This window comes from Cebus imitator, unplaced genomic scaffold (genome assembly GCF_001604975.1).
Source record: "Cebus imitator isolate Cc_AM_T3 unplaced genomic scaffold, Cebus_imitator-1.0 Scaffold189, whole genome shotgun sequence".
NCBI lineage: Eukaryota > Metazoa > Chordata > Mammalia > Primates > Cebidae > Cebus > Cebus imitator.
This window is the reverse complement of record NW_016107504.1, coordinates 2,982,260-3,001,747: the sequence shown is the minus strand read 5'-3', so window position 1 is coordinate 3,001,747 and position 19,488 is coordinate 2,982,260. Positions and strand designations below refer to the sequence as shown.

Genomic DNA, 19,488 nt, shown 5'->3' with positions numbered 1-19,488 from the left:
TGGAGGAGTTATAGCAAAGATTTTGCTGATTCTTGTTCTAATAAAAAAATTAATAATGGAGATATTAACAATACTGGATTTGGACTTTATTGTTACTGATAAGTTTATAATAAGTATTACTCTCTTTTAGGAGACACACATGCATGCGTGCACACACACACACACACACAGCTAAAAACAACTGGTCAGTTTTGTCAAGAACGCCTCAAATTGCTCAGAATGGTTAGTCAAACCAGTTGTTTGATGTGTTTATAGGCAAGCAACCAGATGGTGAATTTTTGTACTTCTTAACCGGTGGTATGGCATCACATATATACAATGGAGGTAATTTTTGTATTTTAATCAAAGGATAAAAGGAAGGAGGGGGTATATGTGTGCACATGTATGTATGTGTATGTGTATTGTTCACACACACACATATATATATGAACAGGTATTTTCACATAAAAACTCAGACTTTCTTCTCTTGATATTTGCGTCAATCCCTTTGAGCTTGTGGAAAACATAAGGTAATTAAGGCAAAAAAAAGATGCCATTAGCTTGGTTGCTAGGCAGCCTGCACTCTGCTTTAAACAAGGAAATAGAGAGAAGAGCTACAACAAAGAACACAGAGCTTCTGAAAAAGCCTGTTTGGATGCATTTGTGCCCCTCACTTCGCATGTGCTCAGTCTGGACCTTCATAACTGAAGAATGATAAAAGGATGAGATAATTATGTTCCTGTCTCTGATAAACAAAACCCCCACTTTCCCTAAATTATCTTGTTCAAAGGTACTTTAGAAGGTAGCCGGTATAGCAGAAACTGCATGTGATAAGGTGTTAGATAAGCTTGGGTTTACATCCCAGCTCTCATTTTTACTAGCTGTGTGCCCTTGGGCAAGTTACGTAGACATTTGAGTCTCAGTTTCTCCACGTGTAAAATGGGTTAGTGAGCTATGTCTTCTAGAACTACCATGAAAATTGAACAAAGTAACATGTAAAAAGTGACTATCAGAGTGCCTGGCTCACAGTTACCTTTCTCTCCACTTTTTCTCCTTTGAGACTAGGATAACTTTATTGATTGGTGATGACTTGGCATCTAAGTTACAATCTGACTTCAGCTTCCTACTCCATTGAAGTTTTCTGATTACTGGCAGAGAGGCTCTCAGTATTTCCAGCTTTCAAAATTATAAATGGTATATTCTCAGATCAAATTATGTGGTTTGATATTTGTCTATATCTGGGCTTCTATTATTTTTTCCCTATTTGATCAACAGGTCAACAACTATTTATTGAGCACCTGTGATGTGCTCGGCACTGTGTTGAACCCTAGGTAGAACACTAAGCAAGACAGACAGGGTTTCTAGCAATGGTATGTTAGAGCCAGTCTAGAAAATCTGATTCTGTGCATCTTTTCCTAGCTCTGCATTCAGTGACATCAATTGGTAGCTTGAAATCAGGCATGATAGTAGTAGTTACACCACAGAAATGGACAAATGTTACAAATAAGAGCTTTTCCCCTTTTTATATAGCTCTTGTCAAACATTTGCTAGCACATCACTTGTTGCCACCCTTATAGACCTTAATTTTTAGTGAGAGAGACAGATAATATATGGTTAAGCAAATGCATTAACAAGATGGCAATGTTTCTCCTTTGCCCAGTAAGTTTCCAACAGAGATTTCTATATATAAGGAATATTGTCTATAGCAGTGGTTTGCAACATCTTTTAATTTATACTCTTGCTTCTTTAACAGGTAAAAAATGAACAGAAAGCTATGAAAGTGATACATACACATAGTTTTAAAAGTCAAGAAGTGCTAAAAGGTTTATATCAATAACAAAGCAGCCCTTAAGGCCTCCCTTCTTCCCTTCATCAGAAGCAACCACTTTCATTTTTTTTTAAGCTCTTTATGCTGGTATTTACTTCTGTGTTTCCAAATGCTATGCTACTACTGGTGACTCTTGATTAATCAATTTTGAGCATTATTTGTCACATTCCTATTATAGTTGAGGAGCACTCAGCCTTTTTGTAGTTCCTTACTCTCCTTTCAACCTTCAATGTGCTTATATCACAATTTTTAGTTAAATCCATATTTAGTATTTTTAACATAGTACCTACATAAATATCATTTATTACTGATCCACGTGATATACTATGGTTATAATTCTTGTCACATGTAACTTTTGATTTTTACTGGGGTTAATTATTGCTTTATTTTTTAATTTGGTACCTTAATTTGAATGTCTAAGTCTTTCCACACTTTTTGTTACGGCTGTAAAATCCCCTCAAAACAATTTTATACATAGTAAAGCCTGTTAAATTCTTTATCAATTTTATTTGTTTTTTCCTGGGGCTCTCTGTCTTCTCATCCCCATCTAAACATGTTGCTCCCTAAGGCTGCTGCACAAATATAAATATTATGCTAGTTCTCTATTTTCATCATTCTTAAAAGTCTCTTTCTCTTCTGTGCAGGGTCTACTGTTTTATGAATCTTGTGATCTATTTTCTTGGTTTAATTTGTCATTTTTGTGGAGCACATCTTGTAGTAGCTTTTTACAGGAGGTAAATTTTTGAGATTTTGCATGTCCAAAAAGTCATTATTTCATCTTCGCTATTGATTGATATTATGAATGAGTATATAAATCTAGGGTAGAAAACATTTTCCCTCAGTACTTTGAAGACATGGCACATTGTCTTCCAATTTCCACTGTTGGTGTTGAGAACACCAATGTTATTCTTATTCCTAATCTTTTGATACAACCTATTTTCATTCCTCTTTATGCCCTCAGAAACTTTTAAGATGTTCTCTTTATTTCTGATGCTGTGAAATTTCATGATGATACAGGAATGTTTGACACATAATATGCTGTATTGGTGGAGACTTTCAATCTAGAAGCTGATTCCTTTGAGAAATTTTCTTCTATTGTTTATCTGATAATTTCTTCAACAACATTGTCCTTCTTCTCTCTGGAAATACTATACAATATATAAGATATAAGATTTCCTGGGTTGATCTTTTAATTGCCTTATTTTTATCTTACATGGTCCATATTTTTGATTTTAGTTTTCCTTCCTGGGAGAGTTTCTCATCTTTGTGTTCTAACACTTTGACTAATTCTTTTTTTTTCCTTTTGAGAGGAAGTTTCACTCTTGTTTCCCAGGCTAGAGTGCAATGGTGCAATCTCGGCTCACTGCAACCTCTGCCTCTTGGGTTCAAGCAAGTCTCCTACCTCAGCCTCCCAAGTAGCTGGGATTACAGGCATGCACCACCAGGCCTGGAAAATTTTCTATTTTTTAGTAAAGATGGGGTTTCTCCATGTTGGTCAGGCTGGTCTCGAATTCTTGACCTCAGGTGATCCTCCTGCCTTGGCCTCCCAAAGTGCTGGGATTATAGGCATGAGCCACCACGTCCGGCCCACTTTTACTAGTTCTTAAGAATGATTTGCTTATATTTTTAATTTCCAATAGTTCATTCTTGTTTGATTATTTTAATCGCATTCTGCTTCTGTTTTATCAATATAGTATTTTTCCTATTACCCTGAGGTATTCATTATAGTTTTTTTGAAGTTTTCTTCTGTTCTCTGTTTCATCTGTTTTTTCTACTGTTCCTAATTTTTCATGTTTCACTTTCACGTTGGAGATTTTCCATAGATGTCTGCAGATTTGAAGGTTTATGTTCATGATGGATATGTTGACAAGTGGGCTTCAGTATAGGGCAATTAGCTAACCAGTTATTTTTGTTTGTCTCTTTTGGTTAATATCTGTAGGCCTTGGATCTTGAGCTAGCCTTTTTCTTCAGAGAAGAGTCTTATAATCTTCTTGGTAGTCATAATCATAGCTGTCAGTATTCCAGAAGCAATGTTGGGAGAAGGAGACTGGGATTCTCACCATTAAGCATGAAGGCTAATTTCATCACTGCTTTTTGTGCTCCACTTCATTTCCAACTTCCCTTTTGTCTAGTATCCCTGCTCTGGAGCTGCTCTGGATCAATGTAATCTGTTTCCTATAGACGTCTGTTCCTCCCAGGGAGAGGTGGCTTTGGGGCATGTCTACCTGTTCCTTAACATTCAAAGAGCTCTCCCTCTTTTGGTGTTTGGCCTCACCCTCACATGGTGGTTGTAATCACTAATTTTTTCCAGGATTTCTTACAGGGCACATTGACTTGTTGCTTATCAGTAATTCCCTCTGCAGGCACTTAGTTTTCACTGTTCTCCACTTTGCGAAACTAGTTGCCATGTTTGTAGCAACTTTTCATTTTCAGATTCCATGGTACAAGGTTACAGATTTGAGGCACACAAACTGAAAAGGTGGTCTGCAGCTCACAGTGGCGAAGATTGTTCTTCTACCCCATTCTGCGGAAAATAAGGGTATTGTGTTTGTGTGCCTCAAATCAATACCTTGTAACCTAAATCTCCCAATACCATTACCTATGGAGATTTAGTGTTTCCGTTCCTTGTTCTCTTTGAGAGTGATGTTTGAGAGGAGAAAGAGAGTGAAGTAAAAAAAAAAAATCTTGATTGCATTATCTTTAATCAGGAAATCTATGAAAAGTCATGAAGAAAAACTAAGTCACAAAAGGGTACATGTGATATTACTTTACTGGTGAGTTTACCAAAGCTTATTAATTAAGTTAGTAAGTGCTTATAAAGTTCAGATGTAATATGAAGGTTAAGAACGTGGGCTTTGAAGGCAGATTGCCATAAGTTTACTTAAGCTCTCCATGTCTTCTTTTCCTCATTTTAAAATTGAAAATAACAATAGTACTTACCTAACAGGGTTCTTGTAAGGATTAAATAAATTAAGACACTAAATCATTTGCCTGGCACTTGATAACCCCTTAACAAATGTTAGCCATTATTATTATTATTAAACTTGTTATTATTATTGTGGGTCAGGCATTCTGCAGGGGATATAATAGAAATTAAAATAGAAAAGAGATATTTTCCCAAATGAAGGAGAACAGTTTTTCCATTTTAGGTGCTAAGGAAATTGGGTCTAAAATTGGGACCCTCGTACTTCTTGGTCAGCAGTTCAAGGCTAGGACGAGGGACTTGAACACTGTACTTCCAAGATGGTTTTACCAGAGCCCTGTGCTCCTCTTCTGAAATGCAAACAATAGCAGCTATTGTATATTCAGTGTTTACTCTGTACCAGGTAGTTTACATAAATGATCCAATGGAATCCTCAGATGAAGCCTACAAATTAGATATTGATATCTGCATTTTTGTGGTTGAGAAAAGTAAGGCTCAAGGTAACTTGCTCAAGGTCATACAGCTGGCAAGTTGTAAAGCTTGGATTTCAGTCCAAGTCTGCCACAAGAACCTGACCATTTAACCACACATTAGGCTTGCTGTGTTTTATTCCACTGTGCTAATAACATCTAATGCCAATGTTTACTCAAGCAAAGTAAAATTGCGAAGTGACTAATACTTTGATTCAAATAGATTTATTGTTTTCCTGTAATGCAGGAGGTACTAGGCCCTTATGAGGACCTGTGAAAAGAGAATAATAAATCAGAATAGAGAGACTTGAGGGGTGGGGACACCAGTGATGAACATCCTAATATGGTCTCAGGATTATCGGGCAAGGATTATAACTTTGTACCTTTATATTTTGGCACAAATTAGACTTCTGAATTAGGGTTTGATGCCTGGATTCTTCCTTTTTATTGTATTCCCAATGCTTGTTTTCAGTTAAATTCCATTGGCTACAAATGTATATGGCTGGAACATACATTTTGCATATTTTTCCAAATGTAACCTTATTTGATTAAGCAAAGGAAATCCGTCAGATTTCTTAGCAAGCTTGGGGACCTTATGCTCCTTATAGCTATTGTTTTACATTGCCCTAAATATGGGTACCTGGCAGAGGGATGCTAGGCTGCAGCAGATGTGGTTAGGATGGGAACATTATAGAATGGGGCCCACCACACAAGGCTGTTAGAAAAGGTGGTCTGCAGCTCACAGTGGCGAAGATTGTTCTTCTACCCCATTCTGCGGAAAATAAGGGTATTGTGTTTGTGTGCCTCAATTCAAATACATTGGTCTGTTATCAATCTCTTGACTAAGCCCAAGGGCTGAGATCATACATTATTGGAGGTACTACCTTTAATAGCAAGAATTAAATTACCCTTTGGTTTCTTGATCTCTGCAGGTGCCTTACTTTTTGTTCAAAATTGATGTTGCCGTTTTGTCCTTCAAGTGATGGCTTTTCAAGCTAGGCACGTTTTAATGTACACTTATGAGCACAAAATTATTTGGAAGTCAGTTTTGTTTCTTCCCAGACACAGCAAATCTGAACTGATGGTAGTCAACTTAACAACAGCATGAACCATTATACTGAACAAATTCAGATATTACTGCTCCTGATCCAGACCTTATTCTCTTGGATAAAAACTTTGAGAGCCTAGGGTAGAGCTATCTAAAGTCACAGAATAAAAATCAATGATATGTTTTAATTATCATTCATAATTCATTCTTTCAGGTTCAGGTCTATACGGTAGGCAAAAACAATAGGCTTAGTCATCAGTGGTTTCACCATTTTGGACTGTGATGTCAACAAGGTCACCTGTCTGACAGAAGTTCCTGCCAATTCTGTCTTACCTTTTTGGAGCAGTAGTGAGAAGCTGGGATAGAGGCCTGTAGAGAATGCCTCTTCTTCCTGTGTTCCAACCTTTACTTTTTCTCTTTCTCATCATTTGTAGCAAGTGCAAATAGAGACTTTTTGTGAGTGATGCTAACAGAGTGTGCCCTCCACATATGGGAAGAGGCAATTCCCTTTGCTGAGGGCACAATGGATGAAACAGGAACTCAAACCAATTACAGTACACTCCAAGGCCTGGAAGTGACAGTGGGCTATTGTGACAGCCCCTCTTTTGCAAGTGAATGCTGTTGCTATAGCTATGCTGTTTTCCTCTCTACCATACTTTTGTGGCTGTGAGTACATGTGTTGTCTAGGCTAGATAATCCTGAAGAACGGCCTTCAGATTTCTGTCATCTTGGGGAGTTTCTGTCAGTCAACTCCAATGGGTCAATCTGGGAGCACAAAGGCCAGGACAGCCTGGCCAGCTGAAAACCCAGTGTGCTGGATCAACTCAGAGGTGGGAGTGTTGTTTTTGAGTTTTAATCTTCACTTTTGGCTGCAGATAGATGCAGTTTCTTTCCCAGAAGGTTCTGTGCCTTTCAAAATAGAACACTAGCATTCTGTCTGCTTTTAGGAGCTTGCTGCCATGTTTTTTTTTTTTTTTTCCCCACTTATTTGTTTTACTAGTATTGATTTTATACTCCACTTTCCATCCTTCACTTACTGTCATAACCTACCAAAGCCCCCAGAAAACACTCAGGGTCCTGCAGAAATTCCAAAGACAATCAAATGGAACATCTGAGAATGTCAGGGGGGGAAATAGTGAAAACTTCTTAAGGGAGCTAAGCGTGTGCTAGGTAAGTAAGTGTGGATACCTTTGCAGCACATGTCATCCACTCATGATCTATTTCTACAGAGTACATCTTGAGACAGGGTGATGAAGAAAGATCATTGAAATAAAACTCTCTGGAGACTGAGGTATTGATTTCTGCTCTGCTAGTAGTTAGCTCTGTAATGGGGGGCAAGGTTTTTGGCCTGAACAACTAGAAGAATGGAGTAGCTATTAACATAGTCTGAGACATTGTAGATGGTTAAGAAGGATTTGGGGTGAAGATGATGAGTTCAACATTGGGTATGTTAATTTTTAACATCCAAGTAGAGATATAAAAGTAGGCCATTGACTATACGAATCTGGAATTTAGGATAGAGTGCTGAATTGGAAGTATAAATCTGAGAGTTATGGCATAGATCTATCTAGTACTTAAAGCCATGTGAACAAAAGAGATCACCAAGGAACTTAGTGTGGACAGAAAAGAGGACCAAGGACTGAGCTGTGGGGCACTTCAACATAAAGAGAGAGGTCAGCGAGATGAAGAAGAACCCTTATACAGTCTATAAAAGTGTCTACAAGCTAAATTTGGCCCCTGGAATAGACCAAGTGTTAGGAATTTCCACATGAGTTCAGATCCAGTAGGGACCACAGGGGACATATATTTCAATCAAGAATGCTAAACTAAGAAACAGGAGATTTGGATTTTACTCCTTATTTTATGCTCAGGTTGGTGAACTCGACAGGTCATGTAACTTCTCTGCGTCTCCCTTTCTTACCTATAAAGTTACATAGACAAGATGACTTCTAAGGTTTAGACATTATGATTCTATATTCTCATTTCACAGAGTAAGAAGCTGAAGCACAGAGAAAGGTGATAAGTGACTTTCTCAAACATTCTGGCATTGGACACTAATCACAGGACAGGATACCTTCTCCTCTACTGATGTCTTAAAACAATGCATGAGTATTAGAATCAATTGGGAGCTTTTAATAATGCTGATTGCTGGGATCTCAAACTAAATGCACCTCTTTTTGTTGGTCTTGGTTGGGTTTGGCACTGCTATTTTTGACACTTTTCAGGTAATTCTAATGTGCAGCTGGAGTTGAAAACCCCCACTCTACATTAACAAGACATGGCAGTGTCCAGCTAGCTGTTACACCTCTCTGCATCTTGATTTCTATTTTCAACAAAAAATGATTCACTCAATTTTAAGCCTTTTTTTCACATGAAGATTGTTACAGGAGCTTAGCTTTCTAGACCTTGTGAAACCAAAGTAACAAGTATCAGCTTTCCCTGATGCTCAGTAAAATGGCATGACCATAGCTTTCTTGAACTCCATCCTAGAAGTGAAGTGACATGGAAAACCATGAAGCCATGGCCGCGTGTGTGAGGGGCCAGATGGGGGGAGGTACAGAGAAGGGAATTGTTTGCTCATCCTCTCTACCTTTTTGGAAAAAAAGACACAAGATTTGTTCCAAAAATAAACCTACAAGGTTAATGAGTAAGTACATCTGGTGTAGTATACAAGAACATTGTTGCTTTTACCATATTTATTTAGCAGGCACAGTTATGCTCTCCACCCTAGCAGTCTTACTGTTTTACAGTGACTTCTTGTTGGAACTTTAGCACTTTGTACACCAATAGGTTTTCTGATTAAAACTCGCATTCTCTATACTCTAGAAACTTTTCGCTCTAGATAGTTGGGTGCGTATGTGTCAGGGTGGATGTCTGCATGTGCATACATGTGAGTGTGTATGTGTAAGTATGTGTTTAAAAGTGAATTCTAATGTTTGCTTTCTCTGGGGAGCATGTGTCTAGAAAAATAGCCATTTTGAGCTAAGACAGGATACAGACATGCACTGTGGAGTCACATTATTTACAGTCTCTCCACACACCTACCACTCTAGTAGTGCCAGTGAAATGATTTTACCATGCACAGTGCACCAGTAATTAACCTGGTATATTTCCTTTGAACTCCCTTTGTCTATTCTATACTTGTTTTCTTAAATGCCCTTTATAATTCTAAATCATTTTCTTAGTTTAGGAGCATAAAAATATATTGTGTATGACTAGGTTTGCTCATAAACTTGTCATATTTGATATATTTAAAGATGTGACAGCCTGGGGGAGAAAAACAGAAAAATTCAGGGGAGAAACCAAGCAAGTCCTTAGAAACAATTTTTTCCTCTGGGTCTTCATAGCTCTATTCCACTCAAACGTGCAGCCCATAGTAATGAACACAGGCTTGGAATATACTCTGAGATCGCTCTAGGGCGACCAGAGCTCAAGATAATTGTAATTTTTAAAAATAGGTTTCACCGTTGTTTGGAACCATCTACAATTCAATTTACTTTATCGCAAAAGCCATGAATAATGCTATGAAAGAAAATGGACAGGCTGGTGCTGCCAGCCTGGTTCAGCATTCCAGAAACATGCAGTTCTATGGATTCAACCAGTTGATAAGGACAGATTCAAATGGAAATGGAATTTCAGAATATGTAATCCTGGACACCAACCGGAAAGAATGGGAACTCCATAGCACCTACACAGTGGACATGGAAACGGAGCTGCTACGTTTCAGAGGGACCCCTATTCACTTCCCTGGTGGCAGGCCCCCTAGAGCAGATGCAAAATGCTGGTTTGCAGAAGGGAAGATCTGCCATGGAGGTAAGGAATGGAAAATCACTAGTAGTCAATGTGGCTCAGCTTGGGTTATAAGGGAACCTCTTTAGGAGAAGGCGTATTTTAATATTGAAACACTCATAAAATCAGTCATTTGCGTTAGGGTGACATACACATTTCTGACACTCTATTTGGTTAATTAAAAATAAGAACAATGAGAGGTACTTTTCAGCCTTGAATTATCACCCACAATTTAGAAGCCTCCCCACTACTCTTTTTAAAATGAATCTCACTCTTTCCCAAAGAGGTTACTCTAAAAAGAGGAAGACATTTGCCTTCTTCTTGCTCTTTTGTAGGCTGACCTATGATTGTTTCTCCTGCTTTCAAGGTCACCTATCCATCCCTTCATGTTTCCTAATACTGCCAATCAGGTCTCACCACAGAAATACCTTACCTATACTCTCTCCTCTCTAAACTCCCATTGAAATAAAAGTCTGTACCTCACAGCTTAGCACAAAATTGCTTTTCAATTGTTTCTTGTGTACTGATTGTGTCTCCACCCCTCCTCCCGAATATATGCTCCTTAAGGGTAGGGACCATAGCTAATAATTCTCATGCTGCCCAACACGGTAGGCATCCAGTAAATACTTACAGTTTGATTGACTGATGGAGCTCCTCTAGCTTGTGGAAGAGGGAGGGGAAACTTTGTCAAATCTCTGAGAGGCAGAGGGGAACTTTGGAAGGACCCATATTATTATTATGCAATTGTATACCAAACTCTTTTAAAACCAAATGAATGCATTTGAAAGGGGCTTTGATTTCTATTTTGCTTTAGCATGATACGCCCAACTACCTCTTCACTCACATAATATTTCTCTCAAAAATCTTATTAATCTATCCAAATATTTAGATTTTATCGAAGCTAATTTACATTTGGTTGAAAACACTAATTATCAAAACCAAATTTACCCCCACCTTGAAGGAGAAGTACTATGTTTTTCATCTGCAACTTACAAGGTCTATGGACTCAGGTGAATTAAAAAGGCCTTTTGTTTTATGAAGGCAACTTAGTACTTACCCTTCACAGGTGAGATAACATATTTATTCTTAAGAACTCTATTGCTGTCCAACTTAAATTAAGGTACTCAAAATTTTCCATTCGTGGACGTTTTCCTCCAAAGAAACACTCTGGTCAGCCTTAATTCATGTGATTTGTTATTGTCACAGTGGTGAGTGGTTTTGTTTCAGAACAGTGAAATTGCTTTCTGTGTCCATAAAGTCAACAAGACAGACTGTGCTGAGAAAAAATGGAATTAGGTTAGGTAGATGTGGCTTGATTTTAGAGTCACCAGAAAGCATGAGGAGTCACTCTGTGGTGCCCTTTATTTACTGCCTCTCTCTGATAATGCCATTCTTCCTCTTCCTCTCGATCTCTGCAGGCATCGACCCTGCCTTTGCCATGGTGGTCTGCCTTACTTTGCTTATAGCCCTGCTGTCTATTAATGGATTTGCTTACTTTATAAGGTACATTTTTTGTTCTTTTTGTATATAAAAAATACAAGCCCGTAATAGCCTTGTTAATATTGATTTCCAGGAAGTCGTTTCAGTACAATTGCCTCATTACATGACCCACTGATTTTCTTTTTTCCATAGTGGTTTACCATTCTTACAGGCCCCATTTGAAGTGAAGTGTTTTCACGATGCCAAGAATAACTTCCTCAGCTGTGTTGTTAATGTTGTTGCCGGTGAATAAATCTGGCCCTGAACACAATGGTGAAATAAGAGAACTAGTACTTCAGGGCCAGTCTACTCCCTATCTTTGTTCTCTTTCCCGCTAGCAGAGTCTCCTATAACCATCCCCTTGCCCAAATGATGTGTGAGGATAGGGAATGGAGTTGAGATATTTGAATGAATTCCAAGAATTAGGCAGACTTTGCTAGAATCCAAGCTCTAGGAATAATGGTATGAATTTATAGGATTATAATGGGGATTAAGTAAACTAAAGTAAGTAATGCACCTAGAACTGTATGTGGCTCATAGGAGGCACTCAACAAATGGTAAAATCTGAACCCCTTTCCAGGCACAAGGAACTCTCCTGCTGATTGTTGGAAGCCCAGGATGTTCACTTTGATACTCAAGCCTTTTGTCCAGGGTATCACATTCCAGATTTCTACCATCTTGCTTGCTTGGACAAAAGTGATCCTGTCTAATCATCAACATGTTTATTATTATCAAGTTTTGTCTTCCTCCCTCAGATCCCTTAGTACATGACTAAATAATCTAAGAGTTATTTCACAATCAGGGATAAGTGGCTGAAGATGGCTTAACATGACACCTCTTTCTTATAAATCTTGCATTTTAACATTTGGACCCTTTCCACACTAGAACAATTGGAGGAAAGTGAAAAATGAAATACATTATAATTATCCCACTTTCCCATTGCCACCCTGCAAACCACATCTTTATCACCTCTTAGTAAGACTGGTCCTGACAACAATATGGCATGGATTGGTAGGGAATGGAGTGAGGCTATGTTGGTGAGTTCTAAGAAAGAAATTCTATAGTGTATTAAATTTCTGTGTGATCGTGAGCAAACCACCTAACCTTTCTTGGCCAGAATTTTCTCACTTGCACAATGAAGAAATTGGATTAGATGATGTTTAAGAGTCCTTCCAGCTCTAATATTTTAATAAGTCTGAGAAATACTGGATTGAAACCATAACAGGTGTTACTCTTAGTGTTTAAAATGTTGGCATAGCTGTGAAAAACTTCTATTATCCAATTTCCCCAGTATTAGAAATTTGATAAAGCCACACAGAATAGTAGATAGCTTATGAATTGTTAAAACACACTTGATAAAGACACTAGTTGAAAGGAAGTTTTTCTTTTAATTTCTGTAACCGTGACATATTCCTGATAAGAGCAGAAATTTAATACCTTTAACTTAGCTGCTGCCAAACAATAAAGTATTTCATTAACATCATTAGATTCTTAGCAAAAATAAACTCTATACAATCAAAAAGCTTTCCTCTCTAGAGAGATGTGAGGAGTAACAGACCACCTAATGCCAAAACATCCCATGGCAATGTGGAAAATGGAGTCATTCGGTTGTTTATGTTACTTGTCAGCCCCCCAAATGACAGTTCTAACTGGTCTTTCCCACTATATGGACTGATTCTTTGGGCTTCGAGTGAGCCTAGTCTGCAATTCTTGGAAAAGGAAGGAAAAAAGAAAAAAAACACAGTGGGGAGGAGTTTGAAGCTTGCGGGCTGAAGGGCAAAGATTGGAGAGGGGCATGATTAGAGAGGAAAATAATTGGAGAGGAAAATGAGTTTGAGACAATTCATACTTCAAGTGGTCACAGAAAACTGAGAGATGGGAAAGAGGTACATCATTTCCCAGACTCACTTGGTCCTTGGTTCTTCAGCTAACAAAGCACAAAAGATGCCCCCTCTTTGCTGCCTTTCTCCCTCTCTTTGCCCACCACGGCTGCAATCAGAAGAGCTGAGCGGCTGATGAGATTCTGTAATAGATGGTGATTACTTGCAGGAGAGTAACTCTCTGTTCCTTTCTTTTTTGTATGTTTTGATTGTTTAAGTTTTTTTTCAGAAAGAAAGATGCAAAGAATGCAACCACCCCAAAACAAAGGATTCTTTGAACTCCTCCTTTCTTCCTACTCCTCCAGAACCAGATTGCATCGCCTTTCTATGAAGCTCTCCCATGCTTTGTTATACTAATGATGATAATGATAATAATGAGCCCTCATACTTTCATAGTGCTTCATGCTTTTCAGAGCACTTTCACATACATTATCAGATTTGATTTTCAAAATAACTCCTTAAAGTGTGTAATGCAAGGGCTATTATTCTGCTAGATAGACGAGGACACTGAGCGATGAAGAGACTAAATTATTTATCCAAGGTCACCTGGACCTGGCTAATTAATGACAGAATCTGCACTGCACCCCAGGTCTCTGGATTTGGAGTCCAGTTTGCTTTCTACTAGAGTGTACTCTGTAGCATGATTATTTTTACAAGTGTGCCTGTTTTAAGACAATTCACCACACATATGAAACAGGTAAGTTAGGGAGTGATGCTTTACTTTGCCAAAAGATTCATGTGCTCTACCCAAGAATCCACTATAGGATTTTAATTTTTAATTTTCACTGCAGGGCAGCAGCTCCCACAGTGATAAGGGACATATTTGTTGGCAGACAATTAGAAACGCATTAATTGTTTATTTACAAACCAGTGGAATCACTGAGAAAAACTGAGTTGCTGATACTTAAAGTTACAGTGACATCGTAAACTTCTCCTTAGAGCAACTTGACAAAGCGTTTTGATTCAGTGGTTGTTTTCTCCACCGTGGCTCTTGGCTTTAATACATTCCACATAGTAACCATTATGGGGTTACAGAAAAAGCAAAGCCAAACTATAGCTGTCAGAGCCCCCAAGACAAAACAGCAAAACAAGCATACTGACTAATCAAGGTTCCCTCCAAGTCTTCAAGTTGCCCAGTCAGACCTACCTAACTGTGTGAGTAGACATCATAAACCCCTATGTGTCTAGTAATTGATTTGCAGAAAATAATTACATTCACTGCAAATTAATGGGCATGTTTAGAGAGAATCAGTTTTAAACTGTGTCTGTAATGCTCAGACAAGAGAGCAATTCAGTAAAAGAAGAAAACTCAGTCAGCCTACTTGTTTGGAATCATGTAGACAAAGCAACCAACTGATTGAATTTTTCCACTTTTCAAACTGTTGCTTTGGCAACACATAGATGCAACTTTACAATACAAGTGGTCTTACAGGCAGAAATCTGGGCCCACAGCCAAGGAGCAAGGATTCAAGTCCTAGCTCCGCCTCAGGCTAGGGGATTTCATGCCAATTTGGTCAATTTTGTTTTGTTTCTCTAATGTGTTTTTGTCTATAAAATGGATATTAATAATTCTTGGCCCTGATATTATTAGGAAAAATACTATGGCATATAAGAAAGGATGATGAGCTCCTTAAATATATTCAGAGATGTTGTTTTGAATGTGCCCTTGATGTGGGATCACCATTTTATTAGTTTGAGAAACCATTCGATGCAGTGCCTTCACACCTCTCTTTTGATGCCTCTTAAGAGCATTTTAATTTTTTTCTTTTGGTCTTTGCAGTTTGCAAGTTGTGAGGGCCAGGGTTACTTACTTCATTTCCTGTGGGTACTACGGTAAAGATCCATGTGTGATTATACTCCCAATTACCTTATATATTCTTTAAGTACTGTCTTAGGGCAAATTAACCCTGGCTTTGCCAAAACGTTCAGTCCCTCTGATTTCATGTTTGTTTTAGGCGTCGTATAAATAAAATCCAGTTGATCAAAGGACCCAACAAAATTCTACTGACTTTGGAGGATGTAACGTTTATCAATCCCCACTTTGGCAGTAAGGTAAGGGGTATCACCTTCTTTTGCTGCCCTGTCCAATATGGTAGCCACAAGCCACAGGTAACTATTGAGCACTTGACATGTGGCTAGTCTGAATTATGACGTGCTGTAAGAGTAAAATACTCAGTGGGTTTAGAAGACAGTAAAAACATGTAAAATATCTTATTATTTTAAAAAACATTTGAAAAATTAAAAATGTTAATTAAATGTCAAAATTAAATATTTTAGATATATCGGGTTAAATTGTATTATTAAAGTTAATTTTACCTGTTTCTTTTTGTTTATTAATTGTGACTACTAGAAAAGTTAAAATTACATATATGGCTCATATTACATTTTTATTAAATAGTACAGCCTTAGAACAGTGTTGTGGAAGTAAATGCAGTGCACTTTGAGCTATAGTTTAGCTTTTACTTTTTGTAGTTCTTTGTATATTTGGAGTCAACATTTGATGGTTAGTTCTTCAAGGGAAGCAATATATATTTTTAAATATTAGCTTGACATAATGCTTATAATGTAGTAGGTGCTTGTAAAAGTTTGGTGAATTAATCAATGAGTGAAAGAGAGTTGGATTTCACCAGAAGATCTTCTCTGGTTGTGATTATAATAGAATTGGTGATCTTCATTTAAGGCCTGCCACTATGTCCTACCCCTGGGGCCAGGCTTTGTGAAAGATGACATGTAGTCCCAGATTTCAAGAGGATTACAGTTAAGTTAGAGAGACAAATCATACCACATAAACGAGACAATCAATACCATGATGTACAAAGAAACTAGAAATGTGGTAGGACTTCAGAGGAGGCAGATAAGTGGAGGGAGGCTTTTCAGAAACTTAGCACAAAAGCTGAGTCTTAATGAAGGAAGGATAGGATTTAAGTCACAGGTCACAAACTGGTAACCACTTTTGTTTCACCCTCACAGTTATTAAAAAAAATTAGCCAGAAATTTGAAATTGTAAAATTACATATAAAAATTTGGATTTCTGAGTTTTCTTTAAAAGTCGGAATATCTGTCAGCCTTGGATCTCATCATGACTATTGGCTATAACTCAGTAGTAGTTACATTTTGTGGAAAAGGCATACTCTTTGCAGTTTGATACAATTCCCACCACTCTATATTGTCTTATACTCAACATATTTCTCCTCTTTATATTATCTGTCTGACCCCATAGGTGCCCTAGGCAGAGGAAACAGCATAAACAGAAGCTTGGAGAACAGAATATATGGGGAAGAGTACTGTCAAAGCTAGCTAGTGTGTTTCCTTGTGCCAGTATATGTCGCCACAGTAAAGACACTAGTCTGTAATTTATATTATGGCAGTGGATGTAGGAAGAGTATACAAACATGTTATACTGTTTTCATGTGGCATTTACTCTTGCTATGCAAGATTTTAAAACCCTAGGTACATTGTTAACCTGAAGGTAGCACTACTCAGCTATTTATGGTAATTCTGTGAGGGCTGGTATGCTTTAGTCACCCAAATATGGTTTATGCCTCAGTACAAATGAGAGGAGGCATAGGTGGATATCTTACAGACTACACTGGACCACTGGAAAACCTATACAAATAAAAGGCTAATTCAGTCCAAAATTGAGCTATGTATATTATTTTAATATGTTAGAGCTAAAACATCTAGACAACTGATATGAACAAGGTTTGAGAATCGTTTATGTTGCAGTAAAAATAAGGGGAGGCGTACAAAACTGTACCAGGTTGGAGAATTAATTGTTATCTCAGTGACCAAAATGGTTGTTTGCCTGAATGTGAAATTGAAAGGTGTATTTAATTAGTTAGTTGAGTGAGAATGGATTTACATAGTACTACCCTGAGCAGTTGTAGTCAAATTAATTGTTCAGCTGTTTGATTTAATTCTCAATTATAACCCAAATTCTTATTTATTTAAATCATCAGATCTTTTTGTAAGTTTGATATTGTCTTCCTGGAAATGTATTAATGAAAGCCAAAACTGTCACTGTGGATGAAGGCTACACTCCACCCTTGTGGCATAAAAATTTATTGATATTAGTCTCCATTTTTGGAGCCACCAAAGGACCCTAGGACTCATGGTAGTAGAATTTGTCTGGATTTGTCATACTCAATATGTCTTGTATAAAATTTCCTGCCTGAAGTAGAAAGCATAGATGTTGAAGTACAAGCTCTGAAGCAATCCTAATACACAACCCAATACTAATAAAAAAGTATTCACTTTTGTGACAAGATGTTTTATCCAAAAATGGATGTTCAGTAGTAAAAGTAGATAAGTAGAAGTTATTGTCTAAATGTAGCGAAAATAGTAAAGTTTCAGTCAAAAGCAATTAACCTATTTGTAAAATCCCTACTTCTTTGGTGGTATCCATGTCAAAATGACAGTTCATATCAGTTGCCTAGATGTTTTAGTTCTAACATATTAAAATAATATACATAGCTCAATTTTGGACTGAATTAGCCTTTTATTTGTATAGGTTTTCCAGTGGTCCAGTGTAGTCTATAAGATCTCCACCTATGCCTCCTTTCATTTGTACTGAGACATAAACCATATTTGGGTGACTAAAGCATACCAGCCCTCACAGAATTACCATAAATAGCTGAGTAGTGCTACCTTCAGGTAAACAAAGTACCTAGGGTTTTAAAATCTTGCTCATCATGATAGACTTTTTTCACTTGTGCATAAAGTTTGACATGAGAATAAAAAATAATCACCTTTTACCATATGAGTGAGAAAAATGAATAGTAACAGGGCTATTACTAAGGAATTGGTATACTGTTATAAGAGAATAGTAGCCTTATAGTAGGGAATGTTCTTTTGCAAATGAAAAAAAATTAAGTTAATTAATTACTTTTTTAAATTTTATTTTTATTATTTTGTCCCAGTTGGAAAAGGATGGCATTACCTCTAGAAGATCATAGCTCTTGGCCTCCAGATCCCTTTTGGCATTTGGCTTGTATCAGAGATTCTGATGGGAAAAGACAGGGGAAGCATACATTTTCCTTAATTGCTGTGTAGTCACAAACTTGCAGCTGGCTGTGCCTAATCAGTCAAGAAGCCAAGCCAAGAATTCCATCCAAATGGAATGTCTGAAAGTGTAAACTCTTAGTGAATATAAAATTAATTCAGTCTAGAAAAATTGGCAGGTCAGGAGAAGTCAGATTAGGAAAGGAAGTTTTTGGAAGAAAATGAAGCTGAAGTCTAAATGTATGTAGATTTTGGCTATTATCTTCTTTCTCCTTTGCCCTTCATGGAGAGGTCTATATCTCAATATACAAATCTAGGTGCTCCTGCTGAGATATGAAAATAAAGAATGAAAGGGAAGTAGATTCCTCCCTGACCTTGCTCTGTTGGGGAGAATTCAGGTTGATGCAGAGGTTATGTGAAGAGTCAAGTTTTATGTCTTGTCTGAAGTTTGAGCTGTTGAGATTTCAGCACATTGGGAACTGGATAGAGTTTACCACTGTCTTGGAACTTTGATTGTGATAATCTTCATAGAAGGAGCTTAACTCTGGGCTAACTCAACTGTAACCTTTAGTTAATCAAAGACTTTTAAGAAGTAGAGTGTTGGGAAGTACTTAAGATTAATTTTTATTGGCAAGCAAAGTAAAATAAAGCATAATTTAGTCGTAGAAGGACAACAGGACGAGAAAATATAATACCAAGATTCTTGTCCCAGTCCTTGTGTACCTCTGTAGGTCTTTGTTTCCTAATTATAAAATAAGGATGTTGGAGTTGATGATGGGGGCAGTCCTAGAAAATACCAAAATGTAACTACTAGCTCTGGATTGCTATAATTCTAAGAAAGGCACATTTGCGGGTATGGAGAATATGAGGAACCTGTAGATTTATGTGTCTTCATGTGAAATAAGTCTACTGGTTCAACTGAAGATACAGAAGTTCAATTTTAAAGGTTAACACAGATTGCAGATAACTCTTCCTCTTGTCATTCAACTGTGCAATTCCCAGCCCTTTCTTACCAGACTTATGTGTGCAAGTGGAAAATCAAGGAAGAGAGATTTGACCTATTTAAGCATCAAACTCATAAATTATATATA

The 19,488-nt window shown here is 37.5% G+C and overlaps 1 protein-coding gene across 4 annotated transcripts in view; it reads left to right on the top strand.

Moving 5' to 3' along the window:
- The window catches only part of GUCY2F (guanylate cyclase 2F, retinal), a 106,972-nt gene that overhangs the window by 19,235 nt on the left and 68,249 nt on the right, over positions 1-19,488 (top strand). For all 4 annotated transcript variants that reach the window (XM_037744958.1, XM_037744961.1, XM_037744959.1 and 1 more), the window contains exons 5-7: positions 9,707-10,061; positions 11,456-11,540; positions 15,352-15,448. In XM_037744958.1, coding sequence (XP_037600886.1) covers positions 9,707-10,061; positions 11,456-11,540; positions 15,352-15,448 — 537 coding nt within the window. The remainder of the gene's footprint in view (positions 1-9,706; positions 10,062-11,455; positions 11,541-15,351; positions 15,449-19,488) is intronic.